General features: G+C 31.4%; 2 protein-coding genes across 6 annotated transcripts in view; both read left to right on the top strand.

Moving 5' to 3' along the window:
- Positions 1 to 246: 246 nt before the first annotated feature.
- On the top strand, positions 247 to 14,990 carry LOC111676061. Its single transcript, XM_023436945.2, has 24 exons — positions 247 to 782; positions 2,181 to 2,339; positions 2,405 to 2,698; positions 2,761 to 2,947; positions 3,008 to 3,255; positions 3,317 to 4,441; positions 4,503 to 5,114; positions 5,200 to 5,358; positions 5,729 to 6,022; positions 6,086 to 6,272; positions 6,339 to 6,586; positions 6,650 to 7,771; positions 7,830 to 8,441; positions 9,023 to 9,181; positions 9,239 to 9,532; positions 9,596 to 9,782; positions 9,843 to 10,090; positions 10,153 to 11,277; positions 11,340 to 11,951; positions 12,148 to 12,600; positions 12,665 to 12,851; positions 12,916 to 13,163; positions 13,224 to 14,348; positions 14,411 to 14,990. The coding sequence occupies exons 1-24, from the start codon at positions 310 to 312 to the stop codon at positions 14,703 to 14,705; spliced, it is 10,653 nt and encodes a 3,550-aa protein (XP_023292713.2). The 5' UTR covers positions 247 to 309; the 3' UTR covers positions 14,706 to 14,990.
- Positions 14,991 to 15,191: 201 nt separating this feature from the next.
- Positions 15,192 to 19,164, top strand: part of LOC111676060 (membrane alanyl aminopeptidase-like) — a 5,880-nt gene continuing 1,907 nt past the window's right edge. Inside the window, exons 1-6 of one of the 5 annotated variants that reach the window (XM_046950495.1) lie at positions 15,192 to 15,581; positions 17,098 to 17,383; positions 17,447 to 17,605; positions 17,659 to 17,952; positions 18,016 to 18,202; positions 18,893 to 19,140. In XM_046950495.1, the coding sequence (XP_046806451.1) occupies positions 17,235 to 17,383; positions 17,447 to 17,605; positions 17,659 to 17,952; positions 18,016 to 18,202; positions 18,893 to 19,140 (1,037 nt within the window). In that variant the 5' untranslated portion in view covers positions 15,192 to 15,581; positions 17,098 to 17,234. Of the gene's footprint in view, positions 15,582 to 16,859; positions 17,384 to 17,446; positions 17,606 to 17,658; positions 17,953 to 18,015; positions 18,203 to 18,892; positions 19,141 to 19,164 lie in introns of those variants that run through there. The other 4 variants (XM_046950492.1, XM_046950496.1, XM_046950494.1 and 1 more) reach the window with 4 other exon arrangements.

Here is a 19,164-nt window from a genome sequence, read left to right on the forward strand (position 1 = left end):
AAATCTTTTTGTTTTTATTATGTTCTTAATCTGACAAAAATTAAACTCAAATTTCACTCATTTTATATACAAAAACAATAACAACAAATCGCAAACTTTCATATATTTTGTGGACTAAACGACAACTGAGTCATTAATCTAATCTCTTTGATTAAACTGAAAAATATATGTATAAAAACAACAATTTCTTTATTAAATCTTAATTAATTTACTTGGTGAATTCAACAGTGAAACAGCATTTAGTTGACTTAATTGTTTCAGAGAGATCGCATGTATTGCTCCCAATAACTTAACACCCTCTCTGTGTGTATGTATTTGTATCGGTTCGGTGCAATGGGGGCCGGTAAATTTTTAATATTTTGTTTACTTCTGTGTGTGACGGGTTCATTAGCCCAAGAATATCGTTTAACTAAAAATATCATACCCGATTTGTATGACATACATATCAAACCTTATCTGCGTTCGGAAGACGTTAACAAACAGTTTACATTCGATGGTCAAGTCAATATAACTCTGCACACAGTTGTCAAGAATTTAAAAGAGATTACACTACACAAAGATCTCATAGAGGTACTTGAGGCAATACTTTACGATGCAAATGGCAAGGTGGTGCAAAAAATAGATAATAAATCTATGAATTATGATTCGAAGACTGATAAACTTACATTAAATTTATCGACGTCGTTGGCGGTGAATGAAAGTTATAATTTGTACTTTAAATATCAGGGTCAGATACGTGACGGCAAGGAGGGTTTCTATCGAGCCACCTATGATAATGTTAAGTAAGTTGTTAATTTTTTTTTATTTTTTTTTATATGTATGTATATGTTAATGAAGTTAAAAAATATTTAATGATTTTAGTACCGGTTTATTGTTTTATAGCCTTCACCTTCATATGTATTAGTTTGTCATTCTGTTTGTAATTTAAACAATATAATTTTCTGAATTTATAATATATATGTATATGTGAACATGTATTCTGCCTCCTTTAAGAAATCGGATTTGTTTAGGTCTTGTCTGTTTTTTGAAATACATTTTCTCAAGACCCACTATATCTGTGAGATCTAAATCTCCAATAGTTCTGCCCGACATGCTTTCGAAAAGTTTTCTACATAAAATAATCTTTTTACAAAAAATCAGTTTTAACAAAAAATTTATTTTGTAAATATGTTTTATATATTTTAAATATATAAAATATGATCCTTGATTTGAGTATAAAAGGTATTTAGGATCATGAGAAAACAATTTTGAGACCTTCAAATAATATACTAAAATCGACTTCGTTTTCTATAAGCATTTCGATTGTACGGTCGTAGGTAACGAACAGACATTTTTGCTATTTAATTAAAGTCCTATTTGCAGCGAGTGATGTGATGCAGCGAATCTGTGTTTATTTTTAAATATTTTTTTCAATGTTTCAAAATCATGGGCGTTAGAATAGGAATATTATTTCTAAAATAAATGATACGCACAATTGGGACGAACGACGAATTTCGTATAGCACGACGAACTAGTCGACAACAATTCGTTGCGTAAATTCCGTCGTTCCGGAATTTATCTTAAAACAATTTTCTCCAATTAATTCGTCGTTCGTCTGCGTCGTTACGTACGACGAATTTCGTCATACGCAATGATTCTGTTCATTTTCATATACCCAAGTGTGTTATATTTCTGACGACGAATATTCGTTTCGCAAAATTCGTCGTTCGTCCCAATTGTGCGTATACTATATTTTCTTTTTTCCTCATTTATATATTTTTTATGACACATTTTCGGTTTTGATGGTTGGAAGGATGGTGTATTTATCATACCCCCCTTGATCTGCACCTGCAGATTATATTATTTTTAGGGTCGAAAGTGTCGAAGTCAAAATCTTTGACTCGTCTAGCGAGTTATGTCTCCAATTTATATGGCGAGGACTGTACTAACACAAAAATAGGGACCATTTTTTCAAATTTAAAATCATAGGCGAGGGACTAGGTATATTATAATTTTAGCTGTAAAAACTAGGGGTGTTTTCATTAATAAATATCCTTTAGAGTTTCATATTGGAAAATTTAAAAAATGTCGGGTCATTAAGGCGAATCGGTCAGTAAATGTACACTTTCATATATAATTTTCCTATTCTTAAAAATTGCTCTTAAACTATTGACATTCAACACAATATCTTAATATTTCAGCTGGTATGGCATAACCCAATTACACAGGATTGATGCTCGCACAGTATTTCCCTGTTTCGATGAGCCCGAATTTAAAGCCAAATTTCGTATGCATATAACTAGGCCCAATAAGTACAATTCATACTTTAATACCCAATTAGAAAGAACTACCAGTGATGAGTAAGTAAAATCTATAAAAGACTTCTAAAATTAAATAAAATAATAAAATATAAAATTATTTTTAGAAACGATTTCTCCACAGATCACTTTGAAGAAACTCCTATAATGTCCAGTTATTTGGTGGCATTTTTAATAAGTGATTTTCAGGCCTATGGCAATGAGGACTTAAAAATCATAATGCATTCGAAATTTAATGGTAAAACTAATTTTGCCTATGAGGTGGGTTTGAAAGCTTTAGACGCCTTAGATACCTATACACAAATACCATATAAATCTATGGGTAATACGATCATGCAAAAAGTGGGTTCTAATCATTTTCCTCATAGTGGTATGGAGAATTGGGGTTTAATTATATATAAGTGAGTATTTTTTTCTTAAATTATTTCAAGAAAATTATTAATAGTAATATTTTTAACTAAAGGGATACGGCTTTGGCTCATGAACCCGGTTATACAGATGGTTGGTCCAATAAACAATATACCGTTAGTTTGGTAACACATGAAACTGCTCACATGTGGTTTGGCAATAGTGTGACTCATAAATGGTGGAGTTATTTCTGGTTAAATGAAGCTTTACCTAATTTTTATCAATATTTCTTGGGTCAGGAGGTAAGTTGTTCGATTTTAATCAGTTTAATTTTTTTATATTTAGGTTTTAAATATTTTTAGATATATCCTGAGTATGACTTGGATAAACAATTTCCTATTAAGGAAATTCATACGGTATTTGATATTGATGCTACTAATAATACACAACCTATGTCTAGTTCTGAGCAATCTATCAATACACCTTTAGAAATTGGTTCCAAATTTAGTGATATTGCCTATTCTAAAGGTGCTGCTATAGTGCGCATGATTAGAAATTTAATGGGTAAAGAGAATTTCGATGCCGCCATTAGAGATTATTTGAAAGAAAAGTAAGTTTAAATTTAATGTTAATGAATTCTTTTGATTTAAATTTTTAATTATAATTTATAGTCATTTGAAAACTACCGTACCTGATGATCTTTTTAAACAGTTTAAAAAGTATTGGCCCTCAGGTCCCTCGGTAGATTTAGATGAATTTTTCAAAGACTGGACCGAACAAGTGGGCTATCCCATGGTTATTGTTTCAATTAGTCCCACGGGACGTTTCTCGGTAAAACAACAAAGATTTCTGCTAGATCCTACAGATGGTAGTGATGCTTCTCTAAAATATACCATACCTATTACCTTCAACAATGATCATATGAATGATTTTAATAATTTTGTTCCAAAATTCTATTTGACCAAAGATCAAGATGAAAGATTATTTGCTAATGCGGCTCATCACAAGTGGATTATAGTCAATACCCAACAATCGAATTACTATAGAGTGTTTTATGTGGCCGAATTATTGCGTGAAATATCTATAGTTTTAAAGGAATCTGAACACTCGGGTATACATGTTAATAACCGGGCTAGTTTGGTTGATGATCTCTTTACCTATGGCCGCATTGGCTTAAAAGGTTACGATGAAGTTTTAGAATTTATGGAATATTTAGCCACCGAAACCGAATATTCACCTTGGCAAGCAGCTTTCAAGGGTTTCGATACAGTACATCAACGTTTGACTTTGGCCCAACAATATAAATTTTCTAGCTACCTATTTGAACTACTTGATAGGGTATATAAGAAGTTGGGTTTTGAAAATACTAATATTTCCGTATTGGATGTTTACAATCGTAATAAAGTTATCAGCTGGCTTTGCAAATATCACCATGAGGATTGTAATGTTCAAGCCCAAAGTATGTTCCGTAAATATGTAACCTCTTATAGAAACCCTAATCCCGATTTTCGAGAAACCTTATATTGTGCTGCTGTGCGTAATGATCAAACAGATATATATGGAAATTTAAAGGAAATGTTTTTAAATCAAAAACTAGCTAGTGAAAAGGAAAAAATCTTACGTGCCCTGGGTTGTACACGCTATTTTGTGAAAGAACACTATGATTTTATATTATCAAATAATGTGGCTGATGAGTTGAAAGAAGTGGGTCTAAAGAGTTTGTATAGCCAGACTTCTGAAAATATTATAACGGTATTTAATTTAATGATTGAAAATGTAGAGCAGCTAAAGGAAGCGTAAGTATATTTTGCTAGATTTTTTTAATTACACAAAATTTAACTTTTTACTTACCTTTAGCTTACAAACCTGGTCCAATACCGCTAATGTAATCAGTGAAATTTCCCAATATTTAACCACACAAGAGCAATTGGTATTATTAAAACAATTTACCAAAGACAAAGGCCATTTATTCGGTACATCTGTAACAATTTTGGAAAATGCCATTAAATCAACCGAAAAGAATTTCTCTTGGGCTAAAACTCATTTGACAAAGTTCTTCAATTATCTTACTATACGTAATGTCAACTATCGTCTAACTAAAGATATTATACCCGATTTATATGACATTCATATTAAACCTTATCTAAGAAGTGAAGATGAAGTGAAACAATTTACTTTCGATGGACAAGTTAATATAACATTGCATGCAGTTAAAGAAAATCTTAACACGATAACTTTGCACTCGAATTATATAGATATTGCAGAAGCCATACTTTATGATGATAAGGGCAAGATTGTGGAAAATGTTAATAGTGGTAAAATACTTTTGGAACCGGTTACCAACAAGTTGACTTTATACCTAAACTCAAAGCTGGAGTTGTTGAGAAATTATACTTTGTATTTCAAGTATCAGGGTGAAATACGTAATGGTACTGAAGGTGTTTTCGGTATTACTTATGACAATATCAAGTAAGTTTGAAATATTTACTAGATTTATTGTTATTTTTTCATTGATTCGGGAATATTTTGCTTTATTTCAATTCAAAATTTCTAGTTGGTATGGCATAACTCAGTTGCATAGAATTGATGCCCGTTCAGCATTTCCTTGTTTTGATGAACCCGAATTTAAGGCTAAATTCCGCATGCATATAAGTCGACCCAAAGAATATAATTCTGTTTTCAATACTAGGCTAATCGAGTCAACTATAGAGAGGTAAGTTTAAATTTTAAAATTATTTAAATCAAACAAATTTCAAAAAAGTCGAAACATTAAAGAATTGAGTTGCTCGGAATACGAATCTAGTTTCAGAATTTCATAAAAACTCCCACATTTAAGACTTTATAACAGTTTAAAACTACGTTTGTTTACAAAACATCTTATGTCATTTGAAAGTCCAATCTGTCGACTTTAAAACAAAGGTCTTCATTTCGAGATATCTTAACCTAAGTAAAACGAATGTGATATTTAAATCTTCCGGACAGAATATATGGAAGACTTGATATGGAGATCTGACACCAGATTCGGATTCCTTTTAAAAAATATACATTTTATATAGATTTTTTTAATATTTTCTTTCTAATAGCAACGATCGATATGTGGATCATTTCGAGGAGACTCCAGTAATGTCTACCTATTTAGTGGCATTTTTGATAAGTGATTATGAATCGTATGGCAATGATGATTTAAAAATCATAATGCATTCGAAATTTAATAATAAAACTAATTTTGCCTATGAGGTGGGTTTAAAGGCTTTAGAGGGCTACGACAACTACACACAGTTACCGTATAAGTCTTTAGGCAATACGATCATGCAAAAAGTCGGTTCACCTAGTTTTCCTCACAGTGGCATGGAAAATTGGGGTTTGGTTATATACAAGTAAGTGGTGAAAAATATGATTTATTAAATTTAATTTTGATATCTAAATTTCTCTACTAAAAGGGATTCTGTATTGGCTCACGAACCGGATTATACCGATGGCTGGTACGATAAACAATATACTGTTAGTTTGTTGGTTCACGAAACCGCTCACATGTGGTTCGGTAATAGTGTAACACATAAATGGTGGAGCTATTTTTGGTTAAATGAAGCTTTTGCTCGTTATTATCAATATTTTATGGGTCAAGAGGTGATTAGAAAAAAGAAAAACAAAAACCAAAGAAAATTATGTGAATAATTTGTAATATATTTACAGCTTTATCCTGAATATGATTTTGATCAACAATTTGTGGTCAATCAAGTTCAAATGATATTTGATGTTGACGCTACCAATAGCACACAACCCTTGACCAGTCTTGAGACATCTGTTAATACACCCACTGAAATCGGAGATAAATTTAGTAATATTGCTTATGCCAAGGGAGCCTCCATATTGCGCATGTTTAAAAATTTAATGGGTAAAACTAATTTCGATAATGCCATTAGAGAATATTTAAAAGAAAAGTAAGTTTTGTATTTTTCAAATTATATGAACTTTATTTTAATAAAATATCTTTTTCCCAAAAGCCACTTGCAAACCACTGTACCTGAAGATTTCTTTAAAGCATTGAAAAAATACTGGCCTTCGGGACATAATGTAAACTTAGATGAATTTTTCCGTGATTGGACTGAACAAGAAGGTTATCCCATGGTTTTGGTATCGGCTGTTAATGGCAGATATTCCCTTAAGCAGAAAAGATTTTTACTGGATCCTCAAGATGGTAGTGATGCCTCTATTAGATATACCATACCCATTACCTTTACCCATGATAAAATGAGCGATTTTTCAAATCTAACACCCAAATTCTATTTAAGTAAATCACAATCGGAAAAGGTATTTGGTAATATCAATCCTCATCGTTGGATGATGGTAAATATTCAACAATCCAATTATTATCGGGTTTTCTACGATGATCACTTGTTGGAGAAATTACGTATAGCCTTTAAAGAAAATAATTTCTCACGTATTCATGTAAACAATCGTGCCAGCATGGTGGATGATCTTTTGACATTTGCTCGTGCCGGTCTCAGGGGTTACGATGAGGTTTTGCACTTCTTGGAATATTTAGCTACAGAAACAGAATATTTACCCTGGCAGTCTGCTTTTAAGAATTTTGATCATTTATATCAACGTTTGACTTTGGCTCAACATGATAAATTCTCCTCATACCTATTTGAAATTCTAGAAAAAGTCTATCTTAAACTGGGCTTCGAGAAAACAAATGATTCGGTATTGGATGTATTTAATCGTAATAAAGTTATCAGCTGGCTTTGCAAATATCATCATGAGGATTGTAATGTTCAAGCTCAAAAATTGTTCCGTTCTCATTTGTTAGCCAATACCAAACCAACAACCGATTTTCGTGAAACTCTATATTGTGCTGCCGTACGTAATGATAATACCGATATTTATGGAAATTTGACGCAAATTTTCTTGAAACAAAAATTGGTTAGCGAAAAGGAAAAAATTCTGCGTGCCATGGGTTGTAGCCGTTTTAATGTAAAAGAACAATTTGATTTTATATTATCGAATAATGTAGCTAACGAACTGAAGGTCATAGGTTTAAAGGGCTTATATAGTCAAACTCCTGAAAATATTATTCCTGTGTTTAACTTGATTATTGAAAATATCGAACAGTTATCGGAAAGGTAAGGTATTTTTTTTAAGAAATCATAAAGAGTTTAATAATTTATCCCCCTTTTATAGTTTGCAAGCTTGGTCCACCACTGCTATGGTGATCGAAGATATTTCTCTGTATTTAACCAATCCTGAACAATTGTCCTTATTAAAACAATTTACCCAAGAAAAAGGTTATTTATTCGGTACATCGTTTTACATTTTGGAGAATGCTATTAAAACTGTTGAAAAGAATTTCAATTGGTCGACTCAGCATATGGGAAAATTGCTTAATTATCTTACACTACGTAATGTTGAATATCGTCTACCGAAAGAGGTGGTACCCGTGGTCTATGATATCTATATCAAACCTTACCTTAAGCAAAAAGATGGTGCTAAACGATTTACCTTTGATGGTGAAGTCAATATAACTTTACGTGCTAATGAAAAGAATCTTAGAAAAATTATCTTGCATAAAGATTATATTGATATTTTGGAAGCTAAATTATATGATGTTAAAGGGAAATTGATTGAAAATATTTATAGTGGATCTATGCTATATGAATCTTTAACTGACAAGCTTACTGTGTATTTATTAATGCCTTTAGAGATTGATACTTCGTACACCCTGTACTTTAAGTATAAGGGTCAGATACGCAGCGGTTTGGCGGGAGTTTTCCGAGCCACTTATGATAATGTCAAGTAAGTGAAAAGAATTAAATAAATATTAATATTCCATATTACTAGTCAGATTTAGCAGGTTTAACCAATATATGGGCAACACAAGTTAACGAAATTTTTAAAAAAGTTTAAACCCATAGTCCAAAATAAACATTTTGGACTCTGTGTTTCTGGCTAAATCCGTAACATGGAATTTTTCACTTTAATCAGTTTTTCGAGATTTTGAGACCATAAAATACTGCAAATACACCTTTATTTATAAAATTTGTTATATACAATCTGTCGACTTTAAAACAAGGGTTTAACTTTTATTACATCATCGTTTTTCGAGATATCACAGGTTGTAAACCTTTATTATAAAGTCAACAGAGTGAACGTTCAGATGTGTTATAACCTGATTTGGCGTATATTCTAAAACCAGATTCGGATTTAGCGAAGCTTAATTCTTATAAATATTAGAAATTTGCTTAAACCGGTTCAAAACTTTTGGCCTGCAAAATCAATAAAAATTCTGGTACTAATACCACTTACATATATATCATTTTGAATTGATGATTTTGAAACAAAATTTTTAAATATTATTTATAATTTAAATATTTCAGTTGGTACGGTATAACCCAGTTGCAAAGAATTGATGCTAGAACAGCTTTTCCCTGTTTTGACGAACCCGAATTTAAGGCCAAATTCCGTATGCAAATAAATCGGCCCAATGACTACAAGTCCAACTTCAATACTCGTCTAGTAAAATCTACAAATGATTCGTAAGTTTAGTGCTCCAAACTATTTCTTCAAACATTTTAATTATTTTTCACTTTCAGAACCAATAACTCTATTGATTATTTTGAAGAAACTCCTCTCATGTCAACATATTTAGTAGCTTTCATTATTAGTGATTTTGAATCTCATGGTGATAAAGATTTTCAACTTATAATGCATTCAAAATTCCATAATAAAACCAATTTTGCCTATGAGATGGGTGCGAAAATCTTAACAGCTTATGATAATTATACCCAAATTCCTTATAAATCTTTGGGTAATGCGATTATGCAAAAAGCGGGATCACCACGTTTTCCACATAATGGTATGGAAAATTGGGGTTTGGTTATTTACAAGTAAGTTTGCATTATGAAAAACTTAAATTAACTTAAATCTAATAGTAATGATTTTGTTTAAAGAGACTCAGTATTGGCTCATGAACCTGGTTATACAGATGGTTGGTCTGACAAAGAATACACTTTGACTATTTTGGCTCATGAGACTTCTCACATGTGGTTCGGTAATAGTGTAACCTTTAAATGGTGGAGTTATTTCTGGTTAAATGAAGCTTTTGCCCGTTATTATCAATACTTCTTGGCACATGAGGTAAATTAGAAAAGTTTAAATTTTCTATAAAATTTCTAAAGAAATTTAAACTTTTTACAGTTATATCCCGAATATGAATTAGACAAACAATTCACTGTGAAACAAGTACAACTTATATTTGCTACCGATGCCACAAATAGTACACAACCTTTGACCAGTTTAGAGAGAAATATAAATACACCAAGTGAAATTGGTTATAAATTTAGTGGCATTACTTATGCCAAGGGAGCGGCTATCGTGCGCATGTTTGCCAATATAATGGGTAAAGAGAAATTCGATCAAGCTGTTAGAGAGTATTTGAAAGAGAAGTGAGTAAAACTAAATTGAATAATATTTTAAAAATTTATTTGTAAATCTTTTCTCTCCACAGTCATCTTAAGAACGTAGTGCCCGAAGATTTATTCAAATATTTGAAAAAACATTGGCCTAAGGTACACAAAGTAGATTTGGATGAATTATTTAAAGATTGGACCGAACAAGTGGGTTACCCAGTGGTTACAGTATCTGCCAGTCCTAGTGGTAGATTTACTTTGAAACAAAAACGATTTTTATTAGATCCTAATGATGGCAGTGACGCCTCCTTGAGATATACCATACCCATAACATTTAACAATGATATGAAGAACAATTACACAGAATTCACACCCAAATTCTATTTCAATAAAACTCTAGACGAAGTGGCTTTCGGTAATACTGCTCATCACGATTGGGTTATAGTGAATACACAACAATCCAATTATTATCGAGTTTTTTACGAAGCCGATCTTCAAAAGAATTTACGTAAAGCATTCGAACAAGTTAATCATTCGGGTATACATGTCAGCAATCGTGCTAGTGTGGTGAATGATATTTTTGCTTTTGCTCAAATTGGTATGAAAGGCTATGATGAAGTGTTGGACTTTATGGAATATTTGGCCACTGAAACAGAGTTCACACCTTGGTATGCTGCTTTTAAGGGTTTCGATTACCTCTATCAACGTATGACTTTGGCTCAACATGACAAATTTGCTTCTTATCTTGTGGAAATAATTGACAAAGTTTATCGGAAATTGGGCTTTGCAAGTTCTCAAGATACTATTTTAGATGTCTATAATCGCAATAATGTTATCAGTTGGCTTTGCAAATATCATCATAAAGATTGTAATGCTCAAGCTCAGCAAATATTCCGTTTGCATTTGTCGGCCAACACCAAGCCATCGCCTGATTTCCGGGAAACTTTATATTGTTCAGCCTGTCGCAATGATAAAACAGATATTTATGCAAATCTAAAGAAAATGTTCGCTAAAGAAGAATTAATTAGTGAAAAAGAAAAGATTTTACGTGCCATGAGTTGCACACGTTATTATGTGTTAGATCAGTATGCGTTCTTATTGTCCAGTAATGTTTCTGCCGATTTGAAAACTCTGGGTTTGAAAAATTTATACTCTCAAACTCCGGAAAATATTATGCCAGTGTTTAAGCTGATAATTGAAAATGTTGAGCAACTGCAAGAAGCGTAAGTTTGTAATTAAATATATTTAAAATTAAACAAATATTTATGTTTATTTATTTATCAAGTTTGCAAAGCTGGTCCACCACTGCTGAGATTATACGAGACATTTCAAACTATTTAACCACCCAAGAGCAATTGTCACTTTTAAAACAATTTACTCAAGACAAAGCCGTTGAATTTGGAACATCAATTACCATTTTGCAAGATGCCATTGCTACAACCGAAAGCAATTTAAAATGGTCGGTTAGTCATTTGGGAAATATGATACGCTATCTGAATAATCGTAAACCTCAATATCGTTTAACTAAGGAAGTTCTACCGGATTTATATGATATTTATATTAAACCCTATCTGCAGTCTAAAGATGCTGCTAAACAATTTACTTTTGATGCTGAAGTTAATATCACCCTTCATGCTGTTGAAGATAATATTAGAAAGATTACTTTACACAAAGATTATATAGACATTTTGGAGGCAGTACTCTATGATTCCAAAGGAAATGTTGTGGAAAATATACAGAACGAAGCTTTACTGTATGAAACTCTTACAGATAAGCTAGCGGTTTATTTGTCTAAAGATTTGGAGGAGAATAAAAAGTATACCTTATACCTGAAGTATCAAGGACAGATACGTAACGGTTTAGCTGGAGTTTTTAGAGCCACCTATGATAATGTCAAGTAAGTTGGAAGATGTTAAGTAGCTTTCAAATAGAATTTAGAAAATTTGCGATTAAATTTCTATAATAATTTTCAATATTTTAGAAAATTTAGAATAAAATTTTGAAATTTAAAATTTTTAATAAAAAAATTTCAAACATTCCTAATAGAATTTCGAAATTATTAATTTTTAAAAAAAAATATTCTCATTTCACAGTTGGTATGGCATAACACAATTACAAAGAATCGATGCCCGTACTGCATTCCCCTGCTTTGATGAGCCCGAATTTAAGGCGAAATTCCGTATGCGTATAAGTCGTCCTAAGGAATATAATTCTTTCTTCAATACCCGGCTTACCGAAATAGTTAACGAAGGAAATGGACGTTATGTTGACTATTTCGAAGAAACACCTATAATGTCTACATATTTAGTGGCATTTTTAATAAGTGATTTTGATAGTTTCGGTTATCGGGACTTTAAAATTATCATGCATTCAAAATTCAATGGTAAAACCAATTTTGCTTTTGAAGTGGGCGTAAAAACATTAGAAGCTTTTGATAGCTATACCCAACTGCCTTATAAAACTTTGGGCAATACGTTAATGCAAAAGGCTGGATCCACACGTTTTCCACACAATGGCATGGAGAATTGGGGTTTAGTTATATACCAGTAAGTTCAAATAGTCGTTAATTAATGTTCATCTTATGACCACTAAAATTATTATTTCTTTTAGTGATTCTGTTTTAGCTCAAGAACCCGATTATACAGATGGTTGGTCCGATAAACAATATACTTTAACTATATTGGCTCACGAAACTTCTCACATGTGGTTTGGCAATAGTGTTACCTTTAAATGGTGGAACTATTTCTGGTTGAATGAAGCTTTTGCCCGTTACTATGAATATTTCATGACTCATGAAGTAATTAACGAATTTTGTTATATAATTCTTTATAAATTTTTGTTAAAATTTTCGCTTTTTTCAGTTATATCCCGAATATGAATTGGACAAACAATTCACTGTTAAACAAGTTCAACTTATATTTGAAACAGATGCTACCAATAATACACAACCCCTAACTAGTCTGGAGGAAACCATAAACACACCGAGTGAAATTGCTTACAAATTCAGCGGTATTACTTATGCTAAAGGAGCAGCTATCGTGCGCATGTTTGCCAATATAATGGGTAAAACGAATTTCGATCAAGCTGTCAGAGAGTATTTGAAAGAAAAGTATGTTAAAAATTGCATTATAATTAAATTATAATAATATTTTATTTTCTTCATTAACAGCCACTTAAAGAACGTCGTGCCCGCAGATTTATTCAAATATTTGAAAAAACATTGGCCCAAGGAACACAAAGTAGACTTGGATGAATTATTTAAAGATTGGACCGAACAAGTGGGTTATCCAGTGGTTACAGTATCTGCCAGTCCTAGTGGTAGATTTACTCTGAAACAAAAACGATTTTTATTAGATCCTAATGATGGTAGTGATACCTCTCTGAAATATACCATACCCATAACCTTTAACAATGATATGAAGAACAATTACACAGAATTTACACCCAAATTCTATTTCAATAAAACCCTAGAAGAAGTGGCTTTCGGTAATACTGCTCATCACGATTGGGTTATAGTGAATACACAACAATCCAATTATTATCGAGTTTTCTACGAAGCCGATCTTCAGAGAAATTTGCGTATAGCTTTTGAACAGGAAAATCATTCGGGCATACATGTCAGCAATCGTGCTAGTGTAATTGATGATCTTTTCACTTTTGGTCATGTGGGTCTTAAGGGTTATGATGAAATTTTTGAATTTATGGAATATTTAGCTGCAGAAATAGAGTATACACCCTGGTATGCAGCCTTCAAAGGTTTTAATAAGGTGTATGTACGTTTGACCTTAGAACAACATAAAGAATTTGGCAAATTTTTAATTGATGTGCTCGATAAAGTTTATAAAAAACTAGGATTTGAAAATCCTAATGATACTATTTTGGATGTCTATAACCGTAATAAAGTTATTAGTTGGCTTTGTAGATATCATCATGAAGATTGTAATGATCAAGCCATACTTAAATTCAATGCCCACTTAAAGGCCAACACCAAGCCATCGCCTGATTTCCGTGAAGTTTTATATTGTGCTGCTAATCGCAATGATGCCAGAAATGTTTATCATAATCTCACGATAATGTTTAACAAAGAAGAATTGATAAGTGAAAAGGAAAAAATTTTACGGGCCATGGGTTGCACACGTTATACTATTGAGTCCCATTTTGCATTTATATTGTCCGATGGCGTTCCTCAGGATCTTAAAACCATAGGCTTAAGTAGTTTGTATAATCAAACTCCTGAAAATATAAAAACAGTATTTAATCTAATGATCGATAATGTGGAGGAACTCAAAGAAGCGTAAGTTTTAAAAATTAACCTAAATTAGGAAATAGTATTAATGTTAAATGATTTCTCTTTAGTTTACAAAGCTGGTCCACCACTGCTGCTGTAATCAGCGATATTTCCAATTATTTAACCACTCAAGAAGAACTTAACACTTTGAAGCGCTTTACCATTGAAAAGGGTCATCTCTTTGGTTCATCAGTGGTAATTTTGGAAAATTCCATTACCTCTACCGAAAATAATCTTAAATGGGCCGCTTCACATTTGGGCAAATTGTTTTCGTATCTCAATGGACGTAACAGTGCAGCGACAACTACTGCAGCCCTATTTTTAATACCCCTCTCCTTGATAACATTGCAAATGTTTATGTAAATTAGATTTTGTTAAAAAAATGTTGTTAGTTTTCCATAAAAAAAAACATAAACTCTATTGAAATTGTAGCAATTATGTAAAATTACAGTAATTAAATTAAAACAAAACTGTATTATAACGAAGTGCCATATGAATATTTCGTTTAACTTAATGATATTATGCAAATGAAAATGTTTTACAAATTAAATACTTAAAATAGTGCCATATTTTTAAAAACGAAAAATGTAAATAAATAAATTAAATAATACATGGATTTCAAATGGTTACAACTTATTGGGATCATTATAAGCATTGCGATTTTGTATTTTCAATGGGTTACTTAATAACTTGAATAAAAATAAATATTTTTAAAATTTATAATCGATACTTTATATCGCTGGGATTTTTAAAAAACTTTTTTCCAAATTAAAAAGTTTAGGTTTAAATTTCAATATTAAAAGTTTAAGTAAAATGTTGTCATTTTATAGAAATCTCTATTTAGGATTTCAATTCCGAAACCTATAATTTGACCAATAAAATATCTATTTCTCAGATTAGGCTATCGATAAAAACCTGCAATCAAATGCCAATTATTAAATCAGATTAGTTAATCTAATGTTTTTGAGCACAAGATTAAACTTCACAGTGTTGCCATACAGAACAATAGTAAACGTCACTGTTTGTTATCAAAACAACGCATGTTTTATGAAAAAGAAGAAGACAATTGTAAATGTAATATGAAAATCAATAAAAACTTAAATTTAAAACAAAATAATATATTGTGAAATTGAATGATATTCGGAAGAACAAGGAATATAATGAAACTACGCGGTCAAAAAATGGAAGACAGTTGATTAAATTTTGAAAAACTTCCGGTCGGCAATAGCACCTATAGAAGTAAGTGGTACTCCAAAATACGAATCCATTAAACATATTAGTTTTATAAATTTTTTCCCGACTACATTACACCAAAAGCAAAACAAAATGAACGAAAAACACAGAAAAACAAAATGAACAACACAATGACGCCAACAGCATCCAAACATACAAAAAAATACACAGCTGAATAAAACCAAATACATCTACACACACGTGTTCATCTTTTTCTAATATACAGTGTTGTTGCTTTTTTAACAAAGCATGAAAGAAATATGACATTTTTTGATGAAATTTTCAGAGGTTGTCTCGGATTTTTGCTCATATCATTGTTATTTACCGACCGATTTTGCTGATTTTAAATAGCGATCTTCGAAAGCATGTCTAATAGAATTATTGAAGATTCGGATCTCGCCGATATCTGGGGTCCTCTCAAAACTGAACAGACAGACAGACGGACAAGGCTTAATCGACTCCGCTATCTATAAGGATCCAGAATATATATACTTTATAGGGTCGGAAAATTATATTAAAGAAATTACAAACGGAATGACAAACTTATGTATTCCCTTCTCACGAAGGTGAAGGGTATAAAAGTGGTAAATCTTGTATGAACAGATTAAATACTGAAAATACCCGGTCAATCGTATACCTTGTAAAAGATATTTTACATCCATTAGCATTCAACCCAGCGTACTTTTTATACCTACAACCGATACACTCATTGAGAAATATATGGGTTTCACCATGAAGTTACCTCTACAATAACCGTCATAAAACTAAGGAAATCTGTGACTTAAGGGCATTTCACACGATCACACTTTACGTACGTAAAGTGTAGTAAAGAGTATAACAAGAAATAGAATAAAAGTGGTATGATTTATATTTTTTTTGTGTTTACACGATTGGTATAAAGATGGAAACAGCTGTTTCACTTTTTTGTATGTGTTTACATGAAAATACATCGCTGATCTAATGCTACCTGTATGTTTTTTAGATCATTTCAAAAAATGAAGAGTTTTGACTGTCAAATTTTCCATTCGTATACCCTCTCAATATGGGATGGTTTCATTACATATTTTGTTTAGACGATCCCATCCGTACTCTTCTACACAACATTTTGACAGATCACATTACTTGTGTGAGCGTGTAAAACCGGCTTTAAAAACCATAAGACAACTGTAAATCGACCATATACGCTAGTCAAAAAACTACCCACAAACTTGCAATCAAAATCTGTCCGTTATAATTTTTATGTATACCAAATTTCCGAATTCCCGTCCCTGTATTTTAAACACATTAAAAATAAACACACAAATAATAAAATCGTTTATAAAATTCATTAAATCTCTAATGTGGTTTAGTTTTATATTACCAATATTTTTACTAACAATTTCTGCCTTCCTGATATTATTGATCACATCAAAATCTCCTTTAAATTATCGGTTAAATAAAAATGTCAAGCCGCATTCATACGACATACAAATTCAACCTTATTTACTGGAAGAAGATGGAATAAAGAAATTTTCTTTTGCAGGTGAAGTGAATATAACTTTATGGACTTCAAAGGATTTCATTAAACAAATTTCAGTGCATAAGAATGATATTGATATTAAAACTGTGAGGTTATATGACAATTTCCATGGGGAAATTCAACAATTTAAAGACCAAGAAATGATTTACGTTACAAAAACTCATCAATTGTTTTTAAATCTGTTAAAGCCCCTGAAACCAGAACTAAATTATACTTTAAATATAAAATATTCCGGAAATATACGTAATGATGCTTATGGACTTTTTAGATTTAGTTATGATAATATAAGGTAAGTGTTGGAAATCGTATGAAAGAATTTATTGGTTATATATTTCTGCTAATGTCTTTTTAGCTGGCAAGCTTTGACATTATTGCAGCCAATAGGGGCTCGTCTTATTTTGCCTTGCTTTGATGAACCCGAATTTAAAGCTAAATTTAGAATGAAAATTATAAGACCTTACAACTATAGAAGCTTTTTTAATACCAAATTGTTAAAAACGGTAACTTTAAAGTGAGTATTGCTATAGGTTTGGAATAGGTTTTTAAAAGTATGATTTTTTATAGTAATTATCTTGAAATGGATATCTTTGTTTACACTCCCATCATGTCTTCCTATTTGCTGGCTTTTATGATTAGCAATTATGTTTCCTATGGTGATAATGAAATACAGATGATAGCTCCCATAGAGATAATCAATAAAACCTATTTTTCTTATGAAGTGTTTGTGAAATCATTAAATTTTTGCAATTCCTTTTTTCCCATGACCTATCAGCAACTTGGCAATACCTTAATGCAAGCAACCATTACAAATAAGTATAAATATTTAGCTGTGGAAAATTGGGGTCTAATAGTTTTTCGGTAAGCAATTTGATTTTATTTTAATTTTTTTTGTTAATAGATGATTTAATAAAATCATTTCAGAGATTATATAATTTATCAAATACCCTATTATAAAGATGATTCGGTTCGTAAGCATAAATCTATTGGCACCATAATACATGAAGTGGTCCATATGTGGTTTGGTAATAGTGTAACACTTAAATGGTGGAGCCATTTTTGGTTAAATGAAGCATTTGCTCGTTATTTTGAAATTATTATAGGAGATATGGTATGATTTGCTTTAAATTAATAGAATTATACACTTCACCTCGGTCCAGCGTGGAAAATAGTTAAACATTTCTAGAATCCCTTCAAAGTTGCATATAGGTCCCATACAAATTTACATACTCCGGGGAAAAAGGGTTTTGTTGTTAATAACTTCTTCCAGAATATCGGTATTACCACTTCATTTGTCATATATAAATCTAATATAGAAATTGTATTACCAACTAAACCTAAATCGGTCCATAATTCACAATAGCTGTAATACCAAAGTCTACTTCCGAATAAAGAGACACAAAAATTTATTACAAATATGTTATGTTTATATAAAAATCAACGTGCCGGTCCACAATTGAACATAACGTCTACTTCAGATTCATAATAGCTCCAATACCAAAGTCCACTTCTGAATAAATCAACAAAAAAACATTATCACCAATATGTTATGTCTATTCAATATTCAAATCACACAAGTGACCATAAAGTCTACTTCAGATTCATAATAGCTCCAATACCAAAGTTCACTTTCAAATAAATCGACAGAAATTTTATTACAAATATGTTATGTATACATACAAATCAATGGACAGGTCCACAATTGACCATAAAGTCTGCTTCAGAAAATCACTTATTATTTAAGGTAAAAAAGGGAAAAATTGATTCGAAAGTATTTATATGTTTTTGATTCATTTAACAGTTATATCCCTTTTATAAATTCGAACAACAATTTGTTATTAATAAACTGCATTCTGTACTTGATATTGATGCTAAAACGATGAGTGAACCTTTAACCAGTCGTGAGATGAATGTAAATACTCCCTTAGAGATCAATTCTAAATTAAATCGGATCACTTATGAGAAAGGAGCTGCTGTCTTGCGCATGTTTAGCAATGCAATGGGCAGAAATAATTTTAATAAGGCCATGAGAGATTATGTAAAAGAGAAGTAAGTTAGTTAAAATCTGACCTA

This window comes from Lucilia cuprina, chromosome 4, assembly GCF_022045245.1.
Source record: "Lucilia cuprina isolate Lc7/37 chromosome 4, ASM2204524v1, whole genome shotgun sequence".
Taxonomy (NCBI): domain Eukaryota; kingdom Metazoa; phylum Arthropoda; class Insecta; order Diptera; family Calliphoridae; genus Lucilia; species Lucilia cuprina.

What these genes read in the sequence shown, in the direction of transcription:
- LOC111676061 (XM_023436945.2), top strand. Translation starts at nt 310, where the DNA reads ATGTATTTGTATCGGTTCGGTGCAATGGGGGCCGGTAAATTTTTAATA. An exon ending in ATTACTTATGACAATATCAA is followed by an intron (nt 5,115 to 5,199) that starts GTAAGTTTGAAA and finishes CAAAATTTCTAG; the next exon opens with TTGGTATGGCATAACTCAGT. An exon ending in AGAGAGTATTTGAAAGAGAA is followed by an intron (nt 10,091 to 10,152) that starts GTGAGTAAAACT and finishes TTCTCTCCACAG; the next exon opens with TCATCTTAAGAACGTAGTGC.